This window comes from Felis catus, chromosome E2 (genome assembly GCF_018350175.1).
Source record: "Felis catus isolate Fca126 chromosome E2, F.catus_Fca126_mat1.0, whole genome shotgun sequence".
NCBI classification, from domain to species: domain Eukaryota; kingdom Metazoa; phylum Chordata; class Mammalia; order Carnivora; family Felidae; genus Felis; species Felis catus.
In genome coordinates, this window is record NC_058382.1 from 1,586,145 (window position 1) to 1,608,004 (window position 21,860).

Genomic DNA, 21,860 nt, shown 5'->3' on the forward strand with positions numbered 1-21,860 from the left:
CAAAATCAGCAAGGCACAAAATCAGCAAGGATATGGAAAATCTGAGTAACACCAATAACCAGCAGAATCTCACATTTATAGAACACTCCACCCAACAACAGCAGAATATATCTATATCTGTATCTATATCTATAGCTACCTATCTTTTTCAAGCACCCATGGAACATCTTTTTCAAGCACCCATGGAACATTTAACAAGAATGTTGTTTATGGCTCATCTGTTTGTGGGTCATAAAATACACCTCAACAAATGTAAATGTTCTGAAATCACTCAGACCACATATGAAACTAGAAATAACAGAAAAATAATAAAATATTCCAAACACTTGGGTATTAACGAGCACCGTTCTAAATAATCCATGGGTCACAGAGGAAGTATCCAATAGAATCAAGAATTATTTAAACTGAATGAAAGTGAATTCAAAACATATGAAAATTTCTGGGCTGGAACTCCCAACAGTGATGCAGGAAATTCACAGAACCAAAGGCTTCTTACATTAAAAAAGAAAAAAACAAACCCTACCATCTCAAAAAACTACATAGAGCTAAATAAAACCAGAAAGAGTAGAATAGTAAACACCAGAGAAGAAACTGAGAATAGGAATAGAAAAAAATCAGTGATATAAAAAGCTAGTTTTTTGAAATAGTCAATAAAATTGATAAAATCTAAGAAGATAAGAAGAACAAATATCCATTTCTAATATCAGGAATAAAACAGGAGATATAATCATAGGTCTTCCTATCATGAAAATAATAATAAAGGAATACTTCAAACAATTCCACAATTTAGTTAGAAGACTTAGATGAAATGGAACAACTCCTCCAGAGTTCTATCAAAACCCACCTGATATAAAAAATAACAACTCTCAATAGTCCTCTACCAATTAAGTTGAATGAATGTGTTATTAAAAGTATCCCAAAGATGGGGCACCTGGGTGGCTCAGTTGGTTGAGCATCCCACATCGACTCGGGTCATACTCTCACAGCTTGTGGGTTCGAGCCCCGTGTCGGGCTCTGTGCTGACAGCTCGGAGCCTGGAGCCCTGCTTCGGATTCTGTGTCTCCCTCTCTCTTTGCCCCTCCCCTGCTCATGCTCTGTCTCTGTCTCTCTCTCTCTCAAAAATAAATAAACATTTAAAAAAAATTCTTTAAAAAAAAAAGTATCCCAAAGAGAAATCTCCAGGCCCAAATGATTTCACTGGAGAATTCTACCAGATATTTAAGTAAGAAATAGCACCAATTTTATGAAATCTCATCCAGGAAAGAAAAGAAAGAAAAGAAAAGAAGAGGAGGAACACTTCCTAGTTCATTTTGGGAGGCATGTAATCCGCAGACACCGATATTAGTACAAAAAAATTATACACCAATATACTTATGATTTTAGACACAAAATTCCCCAATAAAAGATTAGCAAACAGAATGCTGCTACACTATATTTATATTCCGTGACCTGGTGCAGTTTACTGCAAGGAAGCAAGGAGGCAAGGCCAGTTCAACATTCAAAACCAGTCAAAGCAATCTGTCATATCAACAGGCTACAGAAGAAAAATCACATGGTCACATCAGCCAAAGGAGAAAAAACATTTGGCAAAATTCAATACCCTTTCAATGAAAGCTCTTAGTAAATTAAGAGGATGTCTTTCCAAACTAGGCAGAGAACACACACACACACACACACACACACACACACATATGTATACATATACATATACGTATACATATATATAAAAGAGACAAACCAAAAAATAGACTCTTAATTATAGACAACAGTTAACAGAGGGAAGGTGGTTGGGAAGGATGTATTAGGTGAAGGGAATTAAGAGTACACTTATCTCCAGGAATGAGTAATATACGGAACTGGTGAGTCACTATATTGTACGCCTGAAACTAATAAAATGCTGTTTTTTTTTTTAATGTTTATTTATTTTCAAGAGAGACAGAGACAGAATGTGAGTGGGTTAGGAGCAGAGAGTGGGATCTGAAGCAGAATCCGAAGCAGGCTCCAGTCTCCGAGCTGTCAACACAGAGCCCAACGTGGGGCTTGAACTTACAAGCCGTGAGATCATGACCTGAGGCGAAGTTGGACGCTCAACTGACTGAGCCACCCAGGCGCCCCAATATAATGCTGTTTGTTAACTGCACTGGAATTAAAATTTTTAAAAAAGTAAAACAACAAAAAACCCACAGCCATCATATTTAATAATCAACAGTGAATGTTTTCTTCTTAACATTACAAACTAGGCAAGTATGTCCTCTTTCACCCTTTTATTTGACATTGTACTGCAAGTTCTAGCTAGTACAATAAAGACAGAAAAGGAAATGGAAGGGATACAGATTGGGAAGAAGACAAAAGATATTTGCAATTTGCTGATAACATTATTGTTTATGAAGAAAATCCTGAGGAATCTACACAAAATTCTGCTAGAATAAGTATTCAGCAAGGTTGCAGGAGGCAAGGTCAACACATCAAAATTAATCATATTTCTCTGTAACAGTAATGATCATGTACAAACTGGAATTAAAACCTCCATATAACATACAGTGACTCCAAAAAAAGTGCCAAAGTAAAAATCTAACAAAATATGTTCAGGATTTACAAGTGGAAAATTACAAAACGCTAGTGAAATAAACCAAAAAAGATCTAAATAAATGAAGAGACATACCATGTTCGTGGTGTGACAGTCAAAATAATAAAGATGCCAAATCTCACAGAAATGATCCATAGACTAATGTAGTGTGTATCAAATTCCCAACAAGATGTTTCCTACATACAGACAAGCACATGATAAAGTGTTTACAGAAAGCCAAGGGAAAAAATTTGATATGGAAAGCTAAATCAATTTTAAAAAAGAATAAAGGAGAAATCACTTCACCCAATTTTAAGATTTACTAAAAGCTGCAGTAATCAAGATAGTTTGGTACTGGCAGAAGTTTAGATGTACAAATCAGTGGGATAACACAGAGACTCAGAAATAGACCAACACAAATATGCCCAACAGGTTTTTGATTAAGGAATAAACATAATTCAGTGGAGGCATAGTACTGTAGTCTAGTTTTCAACCAATGGTGCCAGTCAACTGAACATCCTTAAGCAAAAATACAAGAAAGAAACTCAACCTAAACCTCACATGGTAATACAAAAATTAACTTGACGTGGATCAGAGATTTATATGCAAAAATAACACTTCTAGGAGAAAACACAGGAGAAAGTATTCAGGACAGAGCTTCCTTAAGACTTCTTAGACATGACCCGAAAAGGATTAAGAGGTGCCTTCACAATAATGCCATGAATCAATGTAACAAAAATGGCTTGGTCTATGATGGCAATAGAAAAGTACACCTGCGGTGATTTAGGAGGCCCTGAGGAGGGTTCAAAGTGAATGCGTGATTATTTTTACATCTTTCTGTACAGCATATTTCTTAATGTGAGGTAATACTATCACAGGTAGGTCAAAGCAAAGCAAAGCAAAACAAAAAAAAAAAAACCCACAAAAAAACAAAGAAGGAATTCCAAAAGATGCTGATAAAGGTACTGTTACTTACTACACTGGAAACCAAGGCCATGGAAACAACAGTGAAACTCACACACCCTGCATGTGCACATGCCTATTTCATCTATTAATATTCTAGTCAATTTCCTCAACAGTGAATCCTCACAGCACCTTTCGTAGGATTAAAAATGGGATTCTTTCTCTCTGCTTTTTGGAGTTTCTCTTTATTTTTTTAGCTTAATTTAGTTATGTGTTTTGTTTTGGCTCTACTTTGACCCATAGAAAACAAGTGAGGTGGACTTGGGAGAAGCGTCTCTAAATAGGATTGGAGAAGCTCAGGAACCACAATCAGAGGATTCATCTGAGAAGGTAACGCAGCTACACTGCCATCCTCGTCGTACAGAAAAATACAAAAAAACAAGAGACAAGTAGATCAAGAGCACGTATAAACGGATGGTTAAGTACACCTGAAAAAAATTTTTTGCTTTTTAAAAAATCAAAGTCTTAAGAATGTGCTACAGTGGGCCCATTCATATGTACATTTTTATCTCCTGAAATATGAGTCTTTCATAACTCAAGTTTTCATATTTCTTGTTAAGACTTATGCTACTCAAAGGTAGGGATGATGCTGTAGAACAAAGGCCTTCAATAAAGGTTTTCAAGGGACTGTGGGGTCTGGGAGGCACCCTGTCCTATGGGCGACGGCTGAATAAAGCCATCTGTGAGTGTGAAAAAACATAAACATAAAAATAAATAAAGGCTTTCAACACACCCTCAACTGTCCCAACTGTCCTGACAATGGACAGCAGTGAAGGTATATACAAGGCAAAGGGGACAAGGCTCTCTGATCTCTGAAACACCGCCCCCCCCCCCCCAAATAAGATAAGGAACAAGAAACTGCCATAGGCTTGTCACAGAAATATGAAAGAAACTGTGCTTGTGTTTCTCTTGTATCTCCTCCTCCTTTGTTTAAATATCCCTGAGATAATTTTGCAGTGTAAACTGAGAAGATGGGGCCGACGGTTATGCTAAGTGCACGAGAATGACTGGATCATGCTCTTGGAGGAGTTCTCAGATGTAGAATAAGGCTCTAGGCTGGGTGAATTTCCAGTATGACTCCTCAGATGACAACCGATATCCTCCAACAGAAGGGTTTCTCTTTGGTATGAACGATCGGATTCTGAATAAGAGGTTTCCTCAGTGGCTACATTCAAAAGTCTTTCCCCTGTGGAGTGCTTAGAGGGTGACCAAGGACTGCCCACTCGTGAAGGGTCTCCCCACTTCTGCTGCGCTGCCACTGACGGGGTGTCTCCCAGTATGAATCCTCTGATGCTGAGTGAGGGAGGAGCTACGACTGAAGGCCTTTCCACACTCGCTGCATTCATAGGGCTTCTCCCCGGTGTGGATGACGGAGTGTCGGATGAGGCTTGTGCTCCAGCAGAAGGATTTCCCACACTCGACACATTCATAGGGTTTCTCTCCACTGTGAATCCGCTGGTGCCTCGTGAGCCCCGAGCGGCGGTTGAAGGCCTTCCCACACTCAGAGCACTCGAAGGGCTTCTCCCCAGCGTGAATGCTGACATGTCGGATGAGGTCCTTCCTAGTGCTAAAGGCTTTCCCACATTGTTTGCACTCAAAAGGTTTTTCTCCAATGTGGGCCCTTTTGTGCAAGATGAAAGTGTAGCAGTACGTGAAGGCCTTTCCACACTCACTGCACTCATAGGGCTTCTCCCCGGTGTGGATGATGGCGTGTCGAATGAGGTTTGCCCTCTGGCAAAAGGCTTTGCCACACTGCACGCACTCATAGGGCTTCTCTCCACTGTGAATCCGCTGGTGCCTCGTGAGGTATGAGCGGCGGTTGAAGGCCTTCCCGCACTCCATGCACTCATAGGGCTTCTCCTCAGTGTGGATGCTGAAGTGTCGGATGAGGTCTGACCGATTGCTAAAGGCTTTCCCACATTCTTTGCACTCGTAGGGTTTTTCTCCGGTGTGGGCCCTTTTGTGCAAGATGAAAGTGGAGCAGTGGGTGAAGGCCTTTCCGCACTCACTGCACACATAGGGCTTCTCGCCGGTGTGACTCCGCTGGTGCTGCTTGAGGTGTGACCGGCGGTAGAAGGCCTTCCCACACTCCAGGCACTTGTAGGGCTTCTCCCCCGTGTGGATGACATAGTGCTGAATGAGGTCTGTGCTGTCGCAAAAGGCTTTCCCACATTCGTTGCATTCAAAGGGTCTCACTCCACTGTGAATCTGCTGGTGCCACGTGAGATGTGAGCGGCGGTTGAAGGCCTTCCCACACTCCAGGCACTCGAAGGGCTTCTCTCCTGTGTGGATGATGTAGTGTCGAAGGAAACCTGTCTTATCTCGGAAGGCTTTTCCACATTCTTTGCACACAAAGGGTTTCTCTCCAGTGTGGCTCCTGTTATGCAAGACTAAATTGGAGCGGTGGGTGAAGGCCTTTCCACACTCACTGCACTTATAAGGCTTCTCCCCAGTGTGAATCCGCTGGTGCCTCGTGAGGTGCGACCTGCGGTTGAAGGCCTTCCCGCACTCCATGCACTCGTAGGGCCTCTCCCCCGTGTGGATCATGTGGTGCTGGAGGAGGTGTGTGCTCTTGCTAAAAGTTTTCCCGCACTCGGTGCATTCATAGGGCTTCACTCCAGTGTGAACCTGCTCATGTCGAACAAGAAAGCAGTTCTTGGTAAACACTTTCCCGCATTCTGCACACTTATAGGGACGTCTCCCTTCACGAATCAAGGGATCTTTCAGTGGTCCCCGTGAGTCATGTTCATGGAGGACATGTCCCGCAGGGATCAGCTCCTGTACAATCCTTGAGTGTAGACTATCATCTGTCCCTAAACCATCATGTTCGGGCTTCATGTTTCCAGGGAGCTTTTCCATCAGGGGGTCTGATCCTGGTTCCAACTGGCCTTCCAGCATTTCTGATGGCCTATCCTGACTCTTGCCTTGCCCAAGCTGGAAGTACCCTGGGGCTCGTGAAGTCATTTGCTCCCGTGGTGAGGTTTCCTCAGACAAGGCAAGGTGAGAAGGGGAAGGCTCGGTGGTCTCAGGTTTTATATTGTCACCTAAGGGAATACAAGACACAGAAGGGCCTATTAGAGATAGCAACACAGAAAAGCAAAATTGCCATTTCAGTGGGAATAAGAAAATGGAAACAGTGGCTCAGCACCTCCCATGTTTTCCAATCTCGGAAACCCCGTTTACAATTTCTTTCTTTTTGGATCCTGAACTCTTGAAACCTTTGAGAGGAAATCCAGAGGAAGAGAACCGATGGGGGACAGAGCGTCTGGAGACTAGGGACGGGCAGACAGAGGAATGTCGCGTGTGTGCTGGGTTTGCTCCAAGCAAGAACGTCTGCAGGTGCTATAAGAGGCCAGGATAGGAGCACCTGAGGCAGCCCATGCAGCATCCAGGAAGAGGTCAGGGAAGCTTCCCGCACAGGGAGAGCTAGAAGCTGCCGGACAGAGAGAGTGGGAACACCGTTTCAGCCTCGGTTAACAGAATGAACAAAGGCAGAGTGTTCTGAGACTCAGGGAGTGCAGCACGCCGGAGATGGGCCTGTGAGAGGACAGCCCCCGACACGGGATTGGTGTCCTCGCAAGGGGAGACACAGGAGCGTCTACCGTGTGAGGACAGAGAGACCGCCATCTGCAAACCAGGAAGAGGGCCCTCACCACACATCAGATCTGCCAGCACCCGGATCTTAAACTTCCGGCCTCCAGAACCGTGGATAACAAACGTTTGTTGTTAAAGCTGCCAGTCTGTGGCATTCTCGTTACAGCAGTGCAGACCGCCTAGACAGCAGGTGTGAGCAATGTTCTCGTTCTTCAGTTCAGTGATGTTAAGTACGTTATTTTCAAAAAGAAATGAATGAGCAAATATCTTGGGTAATACATCAATTAATCAAGGTCATTCATGAATCAGTGAGGACAGTGTGTCATAAGCCAAGGTTTAGGATTAATTGCAATTTGTACCTGAGGTCCACTTTAGCAAAAATTAGAGATCACAGCAGTATTACGGTTAAGATCATGGTCTTGGGGGGGGTGCCTGGGTGGCTCAGTCGGTTGGGCATCTGACTTTGTTCGGCTCAGGTCATGATCTCAGTTCGTGGGTTCCAGCCCCACATTGGGCTGTGTGCTGACAGCTCAGAGAGCCTGGAGCCTACTTCGGATTCTGTCTCCCTCTCTCTCTCTCTCTCTCTCTCTCTCTCTCTGCCCCCCCACCCCTCGCTCATGCCCTGTCTCTCTCTCTCAAAAATAAATAAAAAAAAAAAAAAAAAAAAAAAAAGATCATGGTCTTGGACCACAGAAACCCTAGGCCCAAGCCCCACAGGAACTCAGTATTAGCTCCGTGGCACCTCCCACGGCACTCAAATTCCTTCAGCCCTCATTTTGTCTTCTCAAGAATAAAGCTAAAAAAAGAGCCTGGACTGTAGGACTCCATGAGGATGGAGTGAAATCCTGCATTTGCCATGTTTGCTATGTGGACCATGTTCAGTCTGGTGCCAGACACTGAGCAAAACGTAACCCCCGTTAGCTCTAATTGTTTGTCAGGGGTCAGTCCCATAACACACATCTGGGACCTAATTAGGAAGTATGTAAACTGGCAGTGTAAGAATGTACATATTAACCCTGGAGGGTATTGAAGAATAAAAAGAACGGTCCACGGGTCACCCGGGTGGCTCAGTCAGTTAAGTGTCTGACTTGGGCCCAGGTCATGATCTTGTTTGTGAGTTCGAGCCCTGCACTGGGCCCTCTGCTATCAGCACAGAGCCTGCTTTAGATCTCTGTCCCCCTCTCTCTCTGTCCCTTCCCCACTTGGGGGTGCGGGGAGCACGGTCCATGAGAGGCGTAATGAGCCAACATTAAAGGGGCCACCAGAGTAAGGAGACAAGATAGGTCCCGGGAGATCAGGGGCAGAGACCCCAAGAAGGCCGGATGCCCACGACACAATCAGAAAAGCGTGCCACACGACGAGCTCACACGGTACGGAGTTTAAGTGTCTGCTCTGGAGCCGGAACGCCTGGCCCACATCCTGGCTCACGTCCTGCCTGCACCAAGTGAGCAGATATGGCACAAGTTACTTAGCTGCTCCCATCTCAATCTCGTCTAAAGCACTGACAGGCTCAGCTCTGCCTCAAAGGCCGCCCTGAAGGCTGACTTGAGACAAGACCTGTAAAACGCCGGGCACAATGCCGGCCCCTGCGGGGCGTTCAGTAAACTGCGGGCCGTTACCCATTATCCTGATGGTCGCTGCCGTATTTGGAAACTGGGAGCAAAGCAGTGACCATGTAAGGAATATTTTCCTAAGGAACATTTTCCTGTGCTGTGGTTCAGAGGAACCCCCCACGGGGCCTCAAAGAGCGAAGAGGACAATGTCGGCACTTTCATAAGCGAATGGCGGGAATGTGAAAGGGGGCACCATTCTGCAGAACTGCCTGGCAGTTTCCAATTGAGCCAACCTGACCCAGAAACATACCAGAGTCCGTTCCTCACAGAAATCAGTGCCTCTCGGCACCGAAACACATGACAAGAATATCCTCGGCAGCAGGAAGTTGAAAACAACAGCAATGGCTGTCAAGAGGGGAAGGGATAAAGGGCAGTTTTTCACACAATGAGACATCACACTGTATCGACTGTGAAAAACTCCAACTATATGCAACCACATGAAAAGAATGTCACAGACATAATGATGATCAAGAGATAGATATACCGACAGTACACAGTGGGTTCAACACTCAAATCTATGCTGATGGTCTAAACAGGGGCTACCTCAAGGAAGGGGCTGTCGAGGGCATGAGACCCTGATAAGGTGCTGGAGATATTCTACAGTGGCCCCCCTTATCTGCGGGGGATTTGTACCAAGACTCCCCGTGGGTCCCTGAAATGACGGGTAGTATCAATCCTGTATATACTATGTTTTGTCCCTGTAAAGTTTAATTTATACATTTGGCACATAAGAGATTAACAAAAAAACTAATAATAAAATAGAACAATTTTAACAAACGCTGGAATAAAAGTTACACGAATGTGGTCTCTATCCGAAAATATCTTATTGTACGCCACTCACCCTTCTTGTGGTGCTGTGAGATGATAAAACGCCCACATGAGGAGACGAAGGGAGGAGAATGACGCAGGCGTGTGACACAGCATTAGGCTACTATTGACCTTCTGCTGATATATCAGAAGGACCATCACCTGCTTTTGGACCGTGGTTGCCCACGGGTAACTGAAACCGCAGAAAGCGAAACCACAGATCAGGGGCACTGTGGTATATATTAGCATAACGGTGGTGATGTGGGTTTATACGTATACAAAGATTCGTCAAGCTGACCTCTTAAGGCTTTTAAGCAACACAGCATATGAGTTATATCTCATTCAAAGAGTTCAAGAAAATAATCATTAATGGGAGGTATGGAACAAAAATGTAGACATCTCTCGCAAGAATGAGACAACTTTGGGCCACCTGGGTGGCTCAGTTGGTTAAGCATCCGACTTTGGCTCAGGTCACAATCTCACTGTTCATGGGTTCGAGCCCCATGTCAGGCTCTGTGCTGACAGCTCAGAGCCTGGAATCTGCTTCAGACTCTGTGTCTCCCTCTCTCTCTGCCCCTTCCCCTGCTCGTGCTCTGTCTCTCTCTCTCTCTCTCAAAAAATGAATAAATATTAAAAAAAAAAAAAAAAAAGAATGAGACAACTTTTCCAAGATTGGTTATACAGGGAAAGTGGAGTTGATGCCAGTGTGCAGACACGGGAGAGGCATAAGCCTTTGTAATTTACTTTCCCTAAGTGTGAGGCAACCGAGCATATTTTTATGTTGAGCAGAGATTAGATAAAGTTGAAGAGGCAGAAAATACGTGAAGAAGCAAGTGCCCTAAAAAGGTGTGATCTGGACTTAGTGCAGGAACTAAGGTCGAGCTCCACGAGGGGGCAGGATGGGGAGGTTCACACAGAGATTTCTATCCATGTATAAGGGTTGGAGATCAAGCAACAGAAGAACACAGACGACTTTCACCATGAAAATGTGCTGAGACATCACTGGTGGGTGGGGGGGCCGGCGAAGGTCTAGAACAAGGTCCAAGCGGCTGGGGGAGCCAGTGTGGGAGGCAGCACAGATCAGAGGCATGCAGCAGACGCAGGGAGACCGGCTGGACTTAGGTGTGTGGGGACAGGTCAGGGGTAGCAGGGGAGGCAGTGGAGACGCGTGCGTGAAATGGACAGGATGTCTGGATATGGGGGCTGGTGGAGACGGAAGGGTTGAGGAGTGACTTAAAGTGGCACCCAGCCTTCTGACCTGCACGGGAGGTGGGAGGAGAGGGAAAAATCACGAGCTCCCTCTCAGGCATGGTGAGCTGAAGTGTCTTTTGCACATTCGCAGACGTGAGACCGGGGACAAAGGCGAAGGTGTGGAACAGACTCTGAAGGGCTGAATAGACCAAGGGACCACGAGAGGGGAGAGCCTGGCTCTGCGGTGGCACCAGTCAGCACACCTGATGTCCCGAGGGCCTCAGCGGCCCACATTTGGGGAAGAGAAGGTGAAGTGTTGGTGAAGTGTTACCTTGAAGCTTAAGCAAACAGGAGGGGTGCTAAGATATGGAGCCCAGGAGTGCTTCTGAGTGTCTAACGGACCCTTGGAGAATGGTGGAGAAGGTGGGAAAGGGTGAGACACAGAGGACAGCTAGTCTCCTTGCACTTCAGAAGGCAACTTGAACTACTATCATTATTCACGAGGACTCATACTGTGACGTAAGTAGCACTAACAGCTTACCTTTGCTGAGCCATTCGTGCCCTGTAGGTCAGGGCCAGTGTAAACCAGCATCACATGCAATCTGGTACGTCCTCAAACAATCCAGTGATATAGAAACTATTATTGCTAGCAGTTTTCAGGAGCAGACTACACTCACCAAACCATTGGCTCCTCTCCACAGACACACAGTTCAGCCTCATTTCCCAGAGCCAGGCACCGAAGTGCAGCCAGATCGAATGTGAGGAGAAATAGTGGGTATGACACCTCCCTTTCTTCTCTGATTTCCCCTCTGCTAGCTGGAAGGAGTCAAGACAACCCGAAAGTCTCATGTTGACGACAGGAGGTAGTTGGGTCTCTGAGTAACTGTGTGGCACACAGCTGCAGGTGGACCCACACAGTCCTTCGGTGAGAAAAGTACTTTTCATATGCTGAGCCCCCAAGATTCTGGAATACACCTGTTAGAGCAGCTGGGTTACAGTGGCTGAACTTACATGAAGGCATTGTGAGATGATGCTCCTTTCTTGCGGCCACAGGGTTGTGGCATGTCACAGCTAGTTTTTAAGCCCAAGCAACCAGAGCCAAGAGCCCGAACTTCTTACCTAATAGGCCCCACACCTCCCCAGGAGTGCTGGACATTGTGATGGGGTGCCAGGAACGGGTGGAAAGACCTCAGGTTACAAGGCTCCGTGCATCCTAAGCCTTGAGAGAGGCCACGACAGTAAAACTTCCACAAACTCCAGGGACAGTCTACTCTGCCGTCTACAAGCTGCCAGGACCCCCACCTGGCCAGCTGTTGGCACCCACCTGGGCAGTTGCTAGAGGAGAGGCCTCTCTGCAGTGTCCATAACTCTGGGCTCCGCTCCAGTGGGTAGATCTGCTCTGGTTTGGGTAGAGAACAGCCTGTTTACGGAGAAAGAAAGAGGACGTGGAGATTCTGGTGAGAAGAAATAAATCTAGACTGGGACATCAGAATTTGGAGAAGGCCTCAGAATGAAGCTGCTCCCATCCATGCAAATAAAATGATGTGACCTGGAAACCAGCTGCATAAAACACTGTCATTGGGCCCCAAAGACTGTAGACATTAGCATCGGCTCCACAGAATGCACCAATTCCCTTTGATCCCCATCCTGTAGAATCGCAACGCTGTTTAGACCTATCTCCTGAAGGTGCTTTCTAATTAATCCAGTCAGGGGCCTCGACCTCCCTGTGCATCAGCCAATACCTGGTGAGCTTCGCTGCTACTACTGCCTAATTTACACAAAATATCTGGGGTGAGGCCTGGGCATCAGGAGATTTTAAACACTTCCCAGGATGATGGCACCCCACCTAGTAGGTTCATTTCACCAGTGGCATCTCTGATCATAGACAGTCAGGTAGGCAGAGTGGCTGGGTACTCTGAGCAGAGAGATAGGTTATTCCAGGCAGAAAGACTAGAATGCAAATACAGGAACAATACAGTGACAAATATGGTAAATATTAACCGCTCTGTATCAATATCACTTGGAACGTCTGTTTTTTTTCTAAATGCTCCAATTATAAGACAGAGATGGTCAGAATGGATAAAAAAATAAGACCCAACTATAGATCATCTATAAAAAACCCACTGTAAATAAAAAGATACATGTTGAAAGTAAATGGATGGAGGAAAATAAACTAATACGTTATCAGAATACGCTAACACTAGTCAAAAGAAAGCAGGCAGACCTGTATTAATTTCAGACAGGGCTGACCTCAAAGCAAGGAAAATTACCAGGGATGAAGAAAGCATTATGTAATGATAAACGGGTTAGTTTGCTAAGAAGACATAAAATTCCTTAATCTGTATGTGTCTGCCATCAAACTATATGAGGCAAAAACTGATAGAATGACAAGGAGAAATAGATGAATCCCCTATCAAAGTTGGAGACTACACTACTCCTCTACCAGAAATGGACAGATCCGGGGAGCCTGGGTGACTTAGTTAGTTGAGCGTCTGACTCTTGGTTTCTGCTCAGGTCATGATCTCGCAGTTTCATGATTTTGAGCCCCGTGTCAGGCTCTGCGTTGCCAGTGTGAAGCCTGCTTGAGATTCTCTCTCTCTGCCCCGCTGTCTCTCTCCCAAAGTAAATAATACATAAACTTAAAAAAAAAAAAAAAAAGTAATAGATCCAACAGGCAGACAATTAATAATGCCATAGTTGAACTGAACAATCCCATCAATTACCTGGATATAACTGACATCGGTAGACTACTGCATCCCAAAATAGAATACACATTCTTCTCTCACATGGGACATTCACCATAACAGATCATATTGTGGGCCATAAAACACACCTTAACCAAAATTTAAAAAGAACAGAAATCATATAATGTCTGCTCTCAGACCACAAAGTAATTAACTAGAAATTAATAACAGAAAGATAACTGGAAAATCCCCAAATAGGTAAAGATCAAACAGCACATTTTTAAATAACACGTGGGTCTAAGAAGCAATCTCAAGAAAGTAAAAAATATTTTGAACTAAATGAAAACCAAAATAGAGGATGCCTCTGTAGCTCAGTTGGAAGAGCATGTGACTCTTGATCTTGGGGTCATGAATTTGAGCCCCATGTTGAGTGTAGAGATTACTGAAGAAAAAAAAACAACAAAAAACTTCAAACCAAATAAACATAAAAAAATGAAAAATACAACTTAGCAAAATTGTGGAACGTAGCAATGCAGTGCTTAGCAGTAAATTTATAACATAGAAATATCTTTTTAAAAGAAAGATCTAAAGTTAATTATATAAATTTCCACCTTAGGAAACTAGAAGAACAAATTAAGTGCTAAGTAAACACTACAAAAGAAATAAGAATTAGAGCGGAAATTAATGAAACTGAAAACAGAAAATAGAGAAAATCAACAAAACAAAAATCTGGTTCTCTAAAAAGATCATTAAAATGGATAAGCCTCTAGCCAGGCTAACTGAAAAAAAAAAAAAATGAGAGAGAACACAAATTACAGATCCTATGGACATTAATAGGATATTAAAAGGGGTGCCTGGGTGGCTCAGTTAGTTAAGTGTCTGACTTTAGTTCAGGTCATGATCTTGTGCTTTGTGAGTTCGAGCCCCACGTTGGGCTCTGCTAACAGCTTGGAGCCTGGAGCCTGCTTCAGATTCTGTGTCTCCCTCTCTCTCTGTCCCTCCCCTGCTTATGCTCTGTCTCTGTCTCTCAAAAATAAACATGAAAAAAAAATTTTTTTTAAAGGACTTTAAAAGAATACCATCAACCACTCTATGCTCACAAATTCAATAACTGAGATGAATGCACCAATCACTTGAAAGACACAATCTGCTAAAACTCACACAAGAAGAAACAGACAATCCGAGTAGGTGTATATCTATTAAGGAAATTGAATCAAAAGTTAATAACCTTCCAAAAAACAAAGCACGAGGCCCAGTTGGGTTGACTGGTGACTTCTACCAAAACCTGAAAGAAGAAATTATACCAATTCCCTACAATCTCTCCCAGAGACAGAAGCAGAGGGAATATTTCCTAATTCAATATGTAAGGCCAGCATTACCTAATATCAAATAAAGACATCACAGAAAAGTATACACAATATGTCTCATGAACATAGATGAAAAAAAAAATCCTCCACAAAATATTAACAAATCAAACCCAACAGTGTATAAAGAGATGATATATCACAACCAAGTGGGATTTATCCCAGATATACAAACCCGACTCAAAATTTAAAAATCAATTAACATAATCCATCACAGCAACAGGCTAAAGAAGAAAAATCACACAATCATATTGATAATGCAGAAAAGCATTTGATAAAATCCCACATCCATTCATGTTTCAGAGTTAAAAAAAAAAAACAAAAAAAAACAAACCTCTGGGGAGGCTGTGTGACTCAGCTGGTTAAGTGTCTGACTCCTGACTTTGGCTCAGATCATGATCTCAGTTAGTGGGATCGAGCCCTGCATCTGGCTCTGTGCTGACAACACAGAGTCTGCTTGGGATTCTCTGTCTCTCTCCCCCACTCGTGCTCTCTCTCTCTCTCTTTCTCTCGAAATGAATAAATTTAAAAAATACACAAGAAAAAAAAAGAACTCTAAGCAAAAGCGAAATGGAGGGAAATTTCCTGAACTTGATAAACATCTACAAAAATACTGGAAGTATTAGGTAATGTGACAAGAAAATGTAATAAGACAAAAAAAAGGTACACATAACTTTACCATAAGATCCAGCAATTGCACTCCTTGGTATTTCCCCAAAAGTCCACATAAAAGCTTACACATGGATATTTACAACAGCTTTATAGTTAATTGCCAAAATTTGGAAGCAACTGAGACTTTCTCCAGCAGGTAAATGGATACACTGTGGTACATCTAGAAAATGGAGTACGCAGCACTAAAAATAAATGAGCTATCAAGCCATAGAAAGACACTGAGAAACCTTAAATGCACATTACTAAATGAAAGAAGTCAATCTGAAAAGGCTACATACTGTATGATTCCAACTACAAGACATTCTGGAAAACACAAATGGGGATAGTAAAAAGATCAGGGGTTAATGAAGGGGAGCAGGAGAAGGGACGAATAGGCAGAGCAAAGAGGATTTTTAGCAGTGAAAATACTCTGCATGATACTATAATGATGGAAACGTGTCATTACACATTTGTCCAAACCCACAGAATGCACAACACAAGGAGTGACCCCTAATGTAAACTATGGACTTTTGGGGACTATGAGGTCAGTGTAGGTTCATTGACTATAACAAAAGCACCACTCTGGGAGAAATGTTGATAATGTGGGAGGCTGTGCAGGTGTGGAGGAAGGGGGTTTATGGGGAATCTCTCAATTTTGCTATGAACCTGATATTGCTCTTTAAAAAGTCTTCAAAAAAAAACAAAAAACAAAAAACAAAAAACAAAAAAAACCAACTAGGGGCACCTGGGTGGCTCAGTCAGTTAAGTGTCTGACTCTGGATTTTGGCTCAGGTCATGATCTCACGGTTTTCAAGTTTGAGCCCCAAATCATGCTCCATGCTGACAGTGTGAAGCCTGCTTGGGATTCTCTCTCTCTCCCTCTCTCTGCCCCTCCCCAACTCTCTCAAAAATAAACTTAAAAACAAAACAAAACACTAATATTTATAGGATGTAACCATATCCCAAGGGACTGTGCCAAACAATTTAAATGCAGTATATTCTTAAAACATAGAATTAAATTTATGTACTAACTTAGAAAATAAATGACATATTTAAAATATTGAGCCTTGGGTCCCTGGGTGGCTCAGTCAGTTGGATATCTGATTCTTGATTTCGGCTCAGGTCATGATCTCACCATTCATGAGTTTGAGCTCCACGTCGGGCTCCATGCTGACGGGGTGGAACCTGCTTAGGATTCTCTCTCTCTCCCTCTCTCTCTGCCCCTCCTGTGCTCTCTTTCTCAAAATAAATGAATAAACTTCACAAAAAGATAAAATAAAATATTGAGGCTTTTCACTCAAAAGTGTCTTCATTGAGCGAAGTCTTTTTTAGGTCCTAAGCAAAGGATTCTGTTGTTCTTCCAGCGAACATAAAAAATTCTAATTTAGGATTTCCTTACAGCCTCCACACGAAGTAAACACTGTGACTGGCACCATTTATAGATGAAGAAACCGAGATCAGGCAGATTTGCTGAAACCGTGGAACTGGTAAATGGCTGAGCCAAGGTGGATCAGGGTCTGTGTAGTCGTGTCTGGCATCTGGCCTCTTTGACTACAAAGCTATACAACACTGTTCCAGAAGATGCTGAGTCCAAGTATGAGGGTGAAGACCAGACAATGAGAACGATGATGACATGAGAACAGTACTGGCGGCAGCGAGGGTCACAATCGCTAAAGCCGCACATCGCAAGATATCACCAGACACTGTTGTGAGCCATTTGACCTTCACGACAGCCCTGTGAAGCAGAGGTGCTATATTACTTCATTTTAGCTGAGATTACGAGGCACAGAGCGGTTCAGTACCCGGCCCAGAAACACAGAGCTCATAAGCCACAGAGCGGGGACTGAACAGTAAGGGTCTGGCACCAGACCCCGGTCTTCTAAGCACTATACGAAGAAGGAAGCAGCCGTGTGGGGCCAGCAACCTCAGCCCAAGGAGGCTGAAACAGTGACAGGGGGATGTGAGCAAGAGGCCTCGATCCTCAGGAAACACGGGCCAGAGAGACAGACAGACTTGATGACGCTCGACAGCGCTTCAGGAACCACTAAAAACAAAAAATTGGGACTCCCACTCAGTCGTGTGGTCAAATAGGGACGCTTGCACAGACATAAACGGCATCTATTCTCCTCAACATTTCACAAAAGAAAGAACCTGTGCCACCAAAAACTGCAGGAGAGCTTTTCGCAACAAAGAGGGGTCTTTTAAACTGAACAGATTAAGCTTTAGAGGGACTCATTGCAGTGGCCCTATTTTCCTCACTTGCCGAAGATGGCATGTCGGGAGAATTAAACGAATGAAGAGGAACAGTATCCGCATACAAGAAGAGCAGAGACACAGAACACGGGGCCTCACACCGCAAGGACTGGGCTGCCAAACACCTGTGGCAGAAAAAACCACTGTGAGAAGACAGAGACACAAGCAGACCCACGGAGAGGTCAGGACGAAAGCCCCAGAAGCCAGGGCATAATCGTGCTTCTCGAGGTTGCTGGATCAGTCCCTCAAGGGGCCCTGCTGACATTCCTTCCTGTGGGTTCCGTGAGACACCCCCATTTCCTCCCAACACACCCTTCTTTGGCTGTGACCAAAAGCCAACTATGTTCTCGCCTCACCCTCCCTCCCACACAGAAGAGCAGGCAGGAAGAGGGGAGTCTAGAAAATCACCGAAGCTGTGGGGAGGAGGGAGGCAGGCTACAGAGGCCTTCTCGACCAGCCAGGCCTGGAGCCAGAGAGTGGAGGGAAGGAGGTGACGGGTCTCCCACACGGTAGGAGGAGGGAGGCCTCACCCAGAGAGACCAGGAGCCTGCAGGTTTCCAGCATCACCTCCTGGTACAGGGTCCTCTGGGCCGCGTCCAGCTGCCCCCACTCCTCCTGGGTAAAAGTCACGGCCACATCATCGAAGGTCACCAGCATCTGAAAAGTCAAATAGAGGCAGCTGTGTTTGTCCTAGGGCTGCTGACGGGAACCAGAGCCCATCTCTTGATGGCAAGGGAGCAGAGAGACCAAACGGCCGCTGAGGGTTGAGCTCTGTGCTGGCCTCAAGGACTCCGAGATGCTGCTTTGCCTTGATTACAGCAGCGCGGGAGCCAGGAGCCTCCCACGTGGGAGCCCAGGGAGAATGACGCAAGGTCAGGACCTTCCTGTGTGGACTGTGAGACACAGCATGGCAAGGGCTCCGAGACGCCAGACGAATGGGAGAGAGCATTGAAAACAGCAGCAATGATAATTACAGAATAATCCCCGAGACTCACTGGTCTCCACAGTGTGCCTGCCTCGTGCAGACGCTCTGCCTGTCTCCTTAAAGGGAACAAAAGTCATACTCCTGAGGTGTAAATCCTCTTAAAATCAACACTTGCCTGGCATGTGAACTTGGGAGCCTCAATTACTGGGTCAATACAGTAATTATCACTCGGTGGTAGTAGTTTTGAAAATTAATGAAAAAAAGATATTCGTAAAAGAAGCACTGGACGACTGACCACAGCCCGAGGTCGTATCATTATCACCCTCATGCCAGTCAGGGCCCTAAGTTTACACGTGGTATGAGCAGAGGCAGGATTTGAACTGAGGTCCCTCTGGTCTATGGTCTAACTGCACAATCTTGACACTCCTCCATTAGCAAAGGAGTTAATGCAGACGTGAAGCATTTCACATAAATACCCAGTCACACTCATTTCGGCAAACATTGAACATAATTTCTGTGGACAAGGGCAGAGGAGCGAGCTCATCATCAGCCACCTTACAGGACAGTCACCTGAGGTGGTGGCACCTGCTTGGGAAGTGGCAGGGCCTGGATCAGGTGCCAATGCCTTCTGCTCCTCAGACTGCCAGGGAGAATCCACAATGAGCCATTGTTTCTTTTTCCTACTGGAGTCTTCTTTCCTTTCCTTTGGCGACTCTGCCGGAACTCAAACCCGCCTGCCTGGGTCCTCACGGCACCCATCGCTGAGGAAAGACTACTTCCGGCCCAGAGAACGGAAGCTGCTGAGGACGATGCAAGCAGGCTGCGGCCATGAGAACAGCCTCCGATTTACCACTGTCTGTCCTGGCAGAGTGTATGATGGAACGGTCAGCAAATGATCACAGAGGCTGGCCCTCCCAGGGTAGGTCTCGACAGATGGGGACGGGGGGCCATGGAAATCACACAGGTCTTCTGGGGACTCCTGAAACAAATATACCTTTTTTTGTCCACACGCTTCCACCTGCTGAAATGCCATATTCCCACCTTCCGCCCAAACTGCCTACTCCAAGGAAGCCTGCTTGGCTTGCAATGTTTCCGTGTCACTGCCAGGTATCCCTATATGCGTTTTGTACAGAAGGGGGTACAAATACAGGCTGTGGTGGCTGACACACTGATTGTTTCTGCTACTTAAGAGCAGCAGTGAGGGGCGCCTGGATGTCTGCCGGTTGAGTGTCTGACTTCAACTCAGGTCATGATCTCCAGGTTTGTGAGTTTGAGCCCCACATCTGGCTTGCTGCTGTCAGCGTGGACCCCACTTCGAATCCTCTGTCCCCCTCTCTGCCCCTCCCTGGCTCACTCTCTCTCTCTCTCTCTCAAACATAAGTAAAACATTAAAAAGAAAAAAGAGCTGCAGTGAATTTGGGCAAATAACTGAACTCTCTAAGCCTCAAGTTGTTTTCATGCAAAACAGCAATAATAGCAGAACTTAACTCAGAGGAGGTGAGGATTAAAAGAGGTGAAATGTTAGGTCTGCCCTTCAACCCACAGCAAAAATTAACCAAGGCCAGGGACTATGGTTCCTCTGCCACTGTTTTCTCTTTGCTCCCACAACATCCCAGACATATTCAACCAGGAACCCTTATTTAATTTTGCCAGGTTTCCTACACAAAAATGCCAGATGATGGGCAAGCAGGGAAGGGGCCACTTCGGCCTGAACTGCTGGGACAGTTCCGTCCAAATGCGTGACATCTGGGCAGAGGCCAGAAGGATGTGAGAGGAAGACCCCCCACCTCCTCCCTCCCGCCAGAGTCAAAGGGGCAGAATCGCGGGCACAGGGCAGGGCAAGGACAAGGGCTGGGGGATGAACTCAGCATGGTCAGGCTGGTGTGTCCGGAGAACCGCGCCCCCGGGGAAGAAGGCAAGGTCGAGGAGGTCGGCGGGAGGGCCGGGTGGGCACCTGCAGGTCCCCGGGCGGGCTGGATCTGTGAGTGACGGACGCCCGCGGAAGGAAGCATCACTTTCACCTTCCAGGCACTGACCAAACACTTGTCGGAACTCCGGCACTGCCGCAGGACTACGGACAATAAAACGACAAGCTAGCGACGCGCGCTGTACACAAACGACAGGGAGAAAAGGCAAGCGAACGGCTTCCTAGCCTCCGGCTGCCCAGGAGCCCTCTCCGCAGCAGACAGGCTGCAATACCCACAGCGTCGTCCACTCACCCGCGCAGGGGCCATCCACGCCGCCGCCATCGTGGGACCCTGTGCACAGAGCGGGGCCCGGGGAGGGGGTGGCGGCCGAGGGCCCCCAGAGCGGGGCGACCTCGGCTGACGGTCTCACTCCCAGCCTCAGTTTCCCCGCTGTGAAGCGCGCTCGAGGCCCAGGGCTGCAGGGACAGCAGGCGCTCACGTGACACCCCGTTATAGAGAATGAGGGGCGGGTATCAGGCTCGTACAAGGACGCAGAGGTAAGACCCACGCTCCACACCGCCTTCTCCGCTCGCGCCTCATAAAGGCGCCCTGCCCACCACTGCTCGAAGCCGCACAGACCTGTACGACCCACCCGGCACCGGCGGATGACGTTCGCCTCCACGGAGCAGGAAGTCCCGCCCCCGCCGGGGCGGGCCGCAGGAAACGCCCGTGTCCTGGGCTGTCATTGGCCCAGCGCGCGCGCGGACACGCGGTGTACAGCCTTCTGGGAATTGTGGTTTTGTCCCTGAAAGCAGCGGCTGTGGGGAGCTTCCCGAGCCTGTCTCCTCCAGTGGAAGAGTGCGCGAGGCCGAGTACCGCCTCAGACCTGCATCTTCACAGTGGGGCCGAGGGACGGGCGCGAAACGGTCCCTCACGTGCCCGGGGAAATCGAGGCTCCGGGGGCCGGGACGTCCGCCCGGGGTCGGGGCACGGGACACGTCGGGGACCGAGGTCTTCGGCTCAGCTCGGGACTTCCCCGTGCTCCTCACCTCCTCGCGATCCTCCTGGAGGGAGCCGGGCACACAAGCCTTAAGAGTAGCGAGCGCCAGGACGCGGACGCCAGAAGCCCTCCCTCCCACGCGGCGCATGCGCATCGCCTGGCCCCTCGCGGGCTCTGTTCAGCACCAGCTGCACGTGCTGTGGGGCCTTGACGCCCGCTGGTGAGCGAGGCCGGAGGTGGACGCAGGGGTCGAGCACCGGCACTTTCACCTGTGTCTCATCGCTGGCCCAGGGGTCGTGCATGGATCTGCAAATTCGGGAGTTGTTAGCGAACAGGGTTATC

At 46.5% G+C, this 21,860-nt stretch overlaps 1 protein-coding gene across 1 annotated transcript; it reads right to left on the bottom strand.

The window, feature by feature from the left end:
- Positions 1 to 4,583: 4,583 nt before the first annotated feature.
- LOC101095625 (zinc finger protein 543) lies at positions 4,584 to 21,213 on the bottom strand. The gene is made up of 6 exons (XM_045046741.1): positions 20,831 to 21,213; positions 20,566 to 20,682; positions 19,182 to 19,590; positions 18,217 to 18,343; positions 12,059 to 12,154; positions 4,584 to 6,573 (listed from the first exon to the last, which is right to left on the bottom strand). Exons 3-6 carry the CDS (start codon positions 19,368 to 19,370, stop codon positions 4,727 to 4,729), a joined length of 2,259 nt encoding a protein of 752 aa, XP_044902676.1. The 5' UTR covers positions 19,371 to 19,590; positions 20,566 to 20,682; positions 20,831 to 21,213; the 3' UTR covers positions 4,584 to 4,726.
- Positions 21,214 to 21,860: the final 647 nt, after the last annotated feature.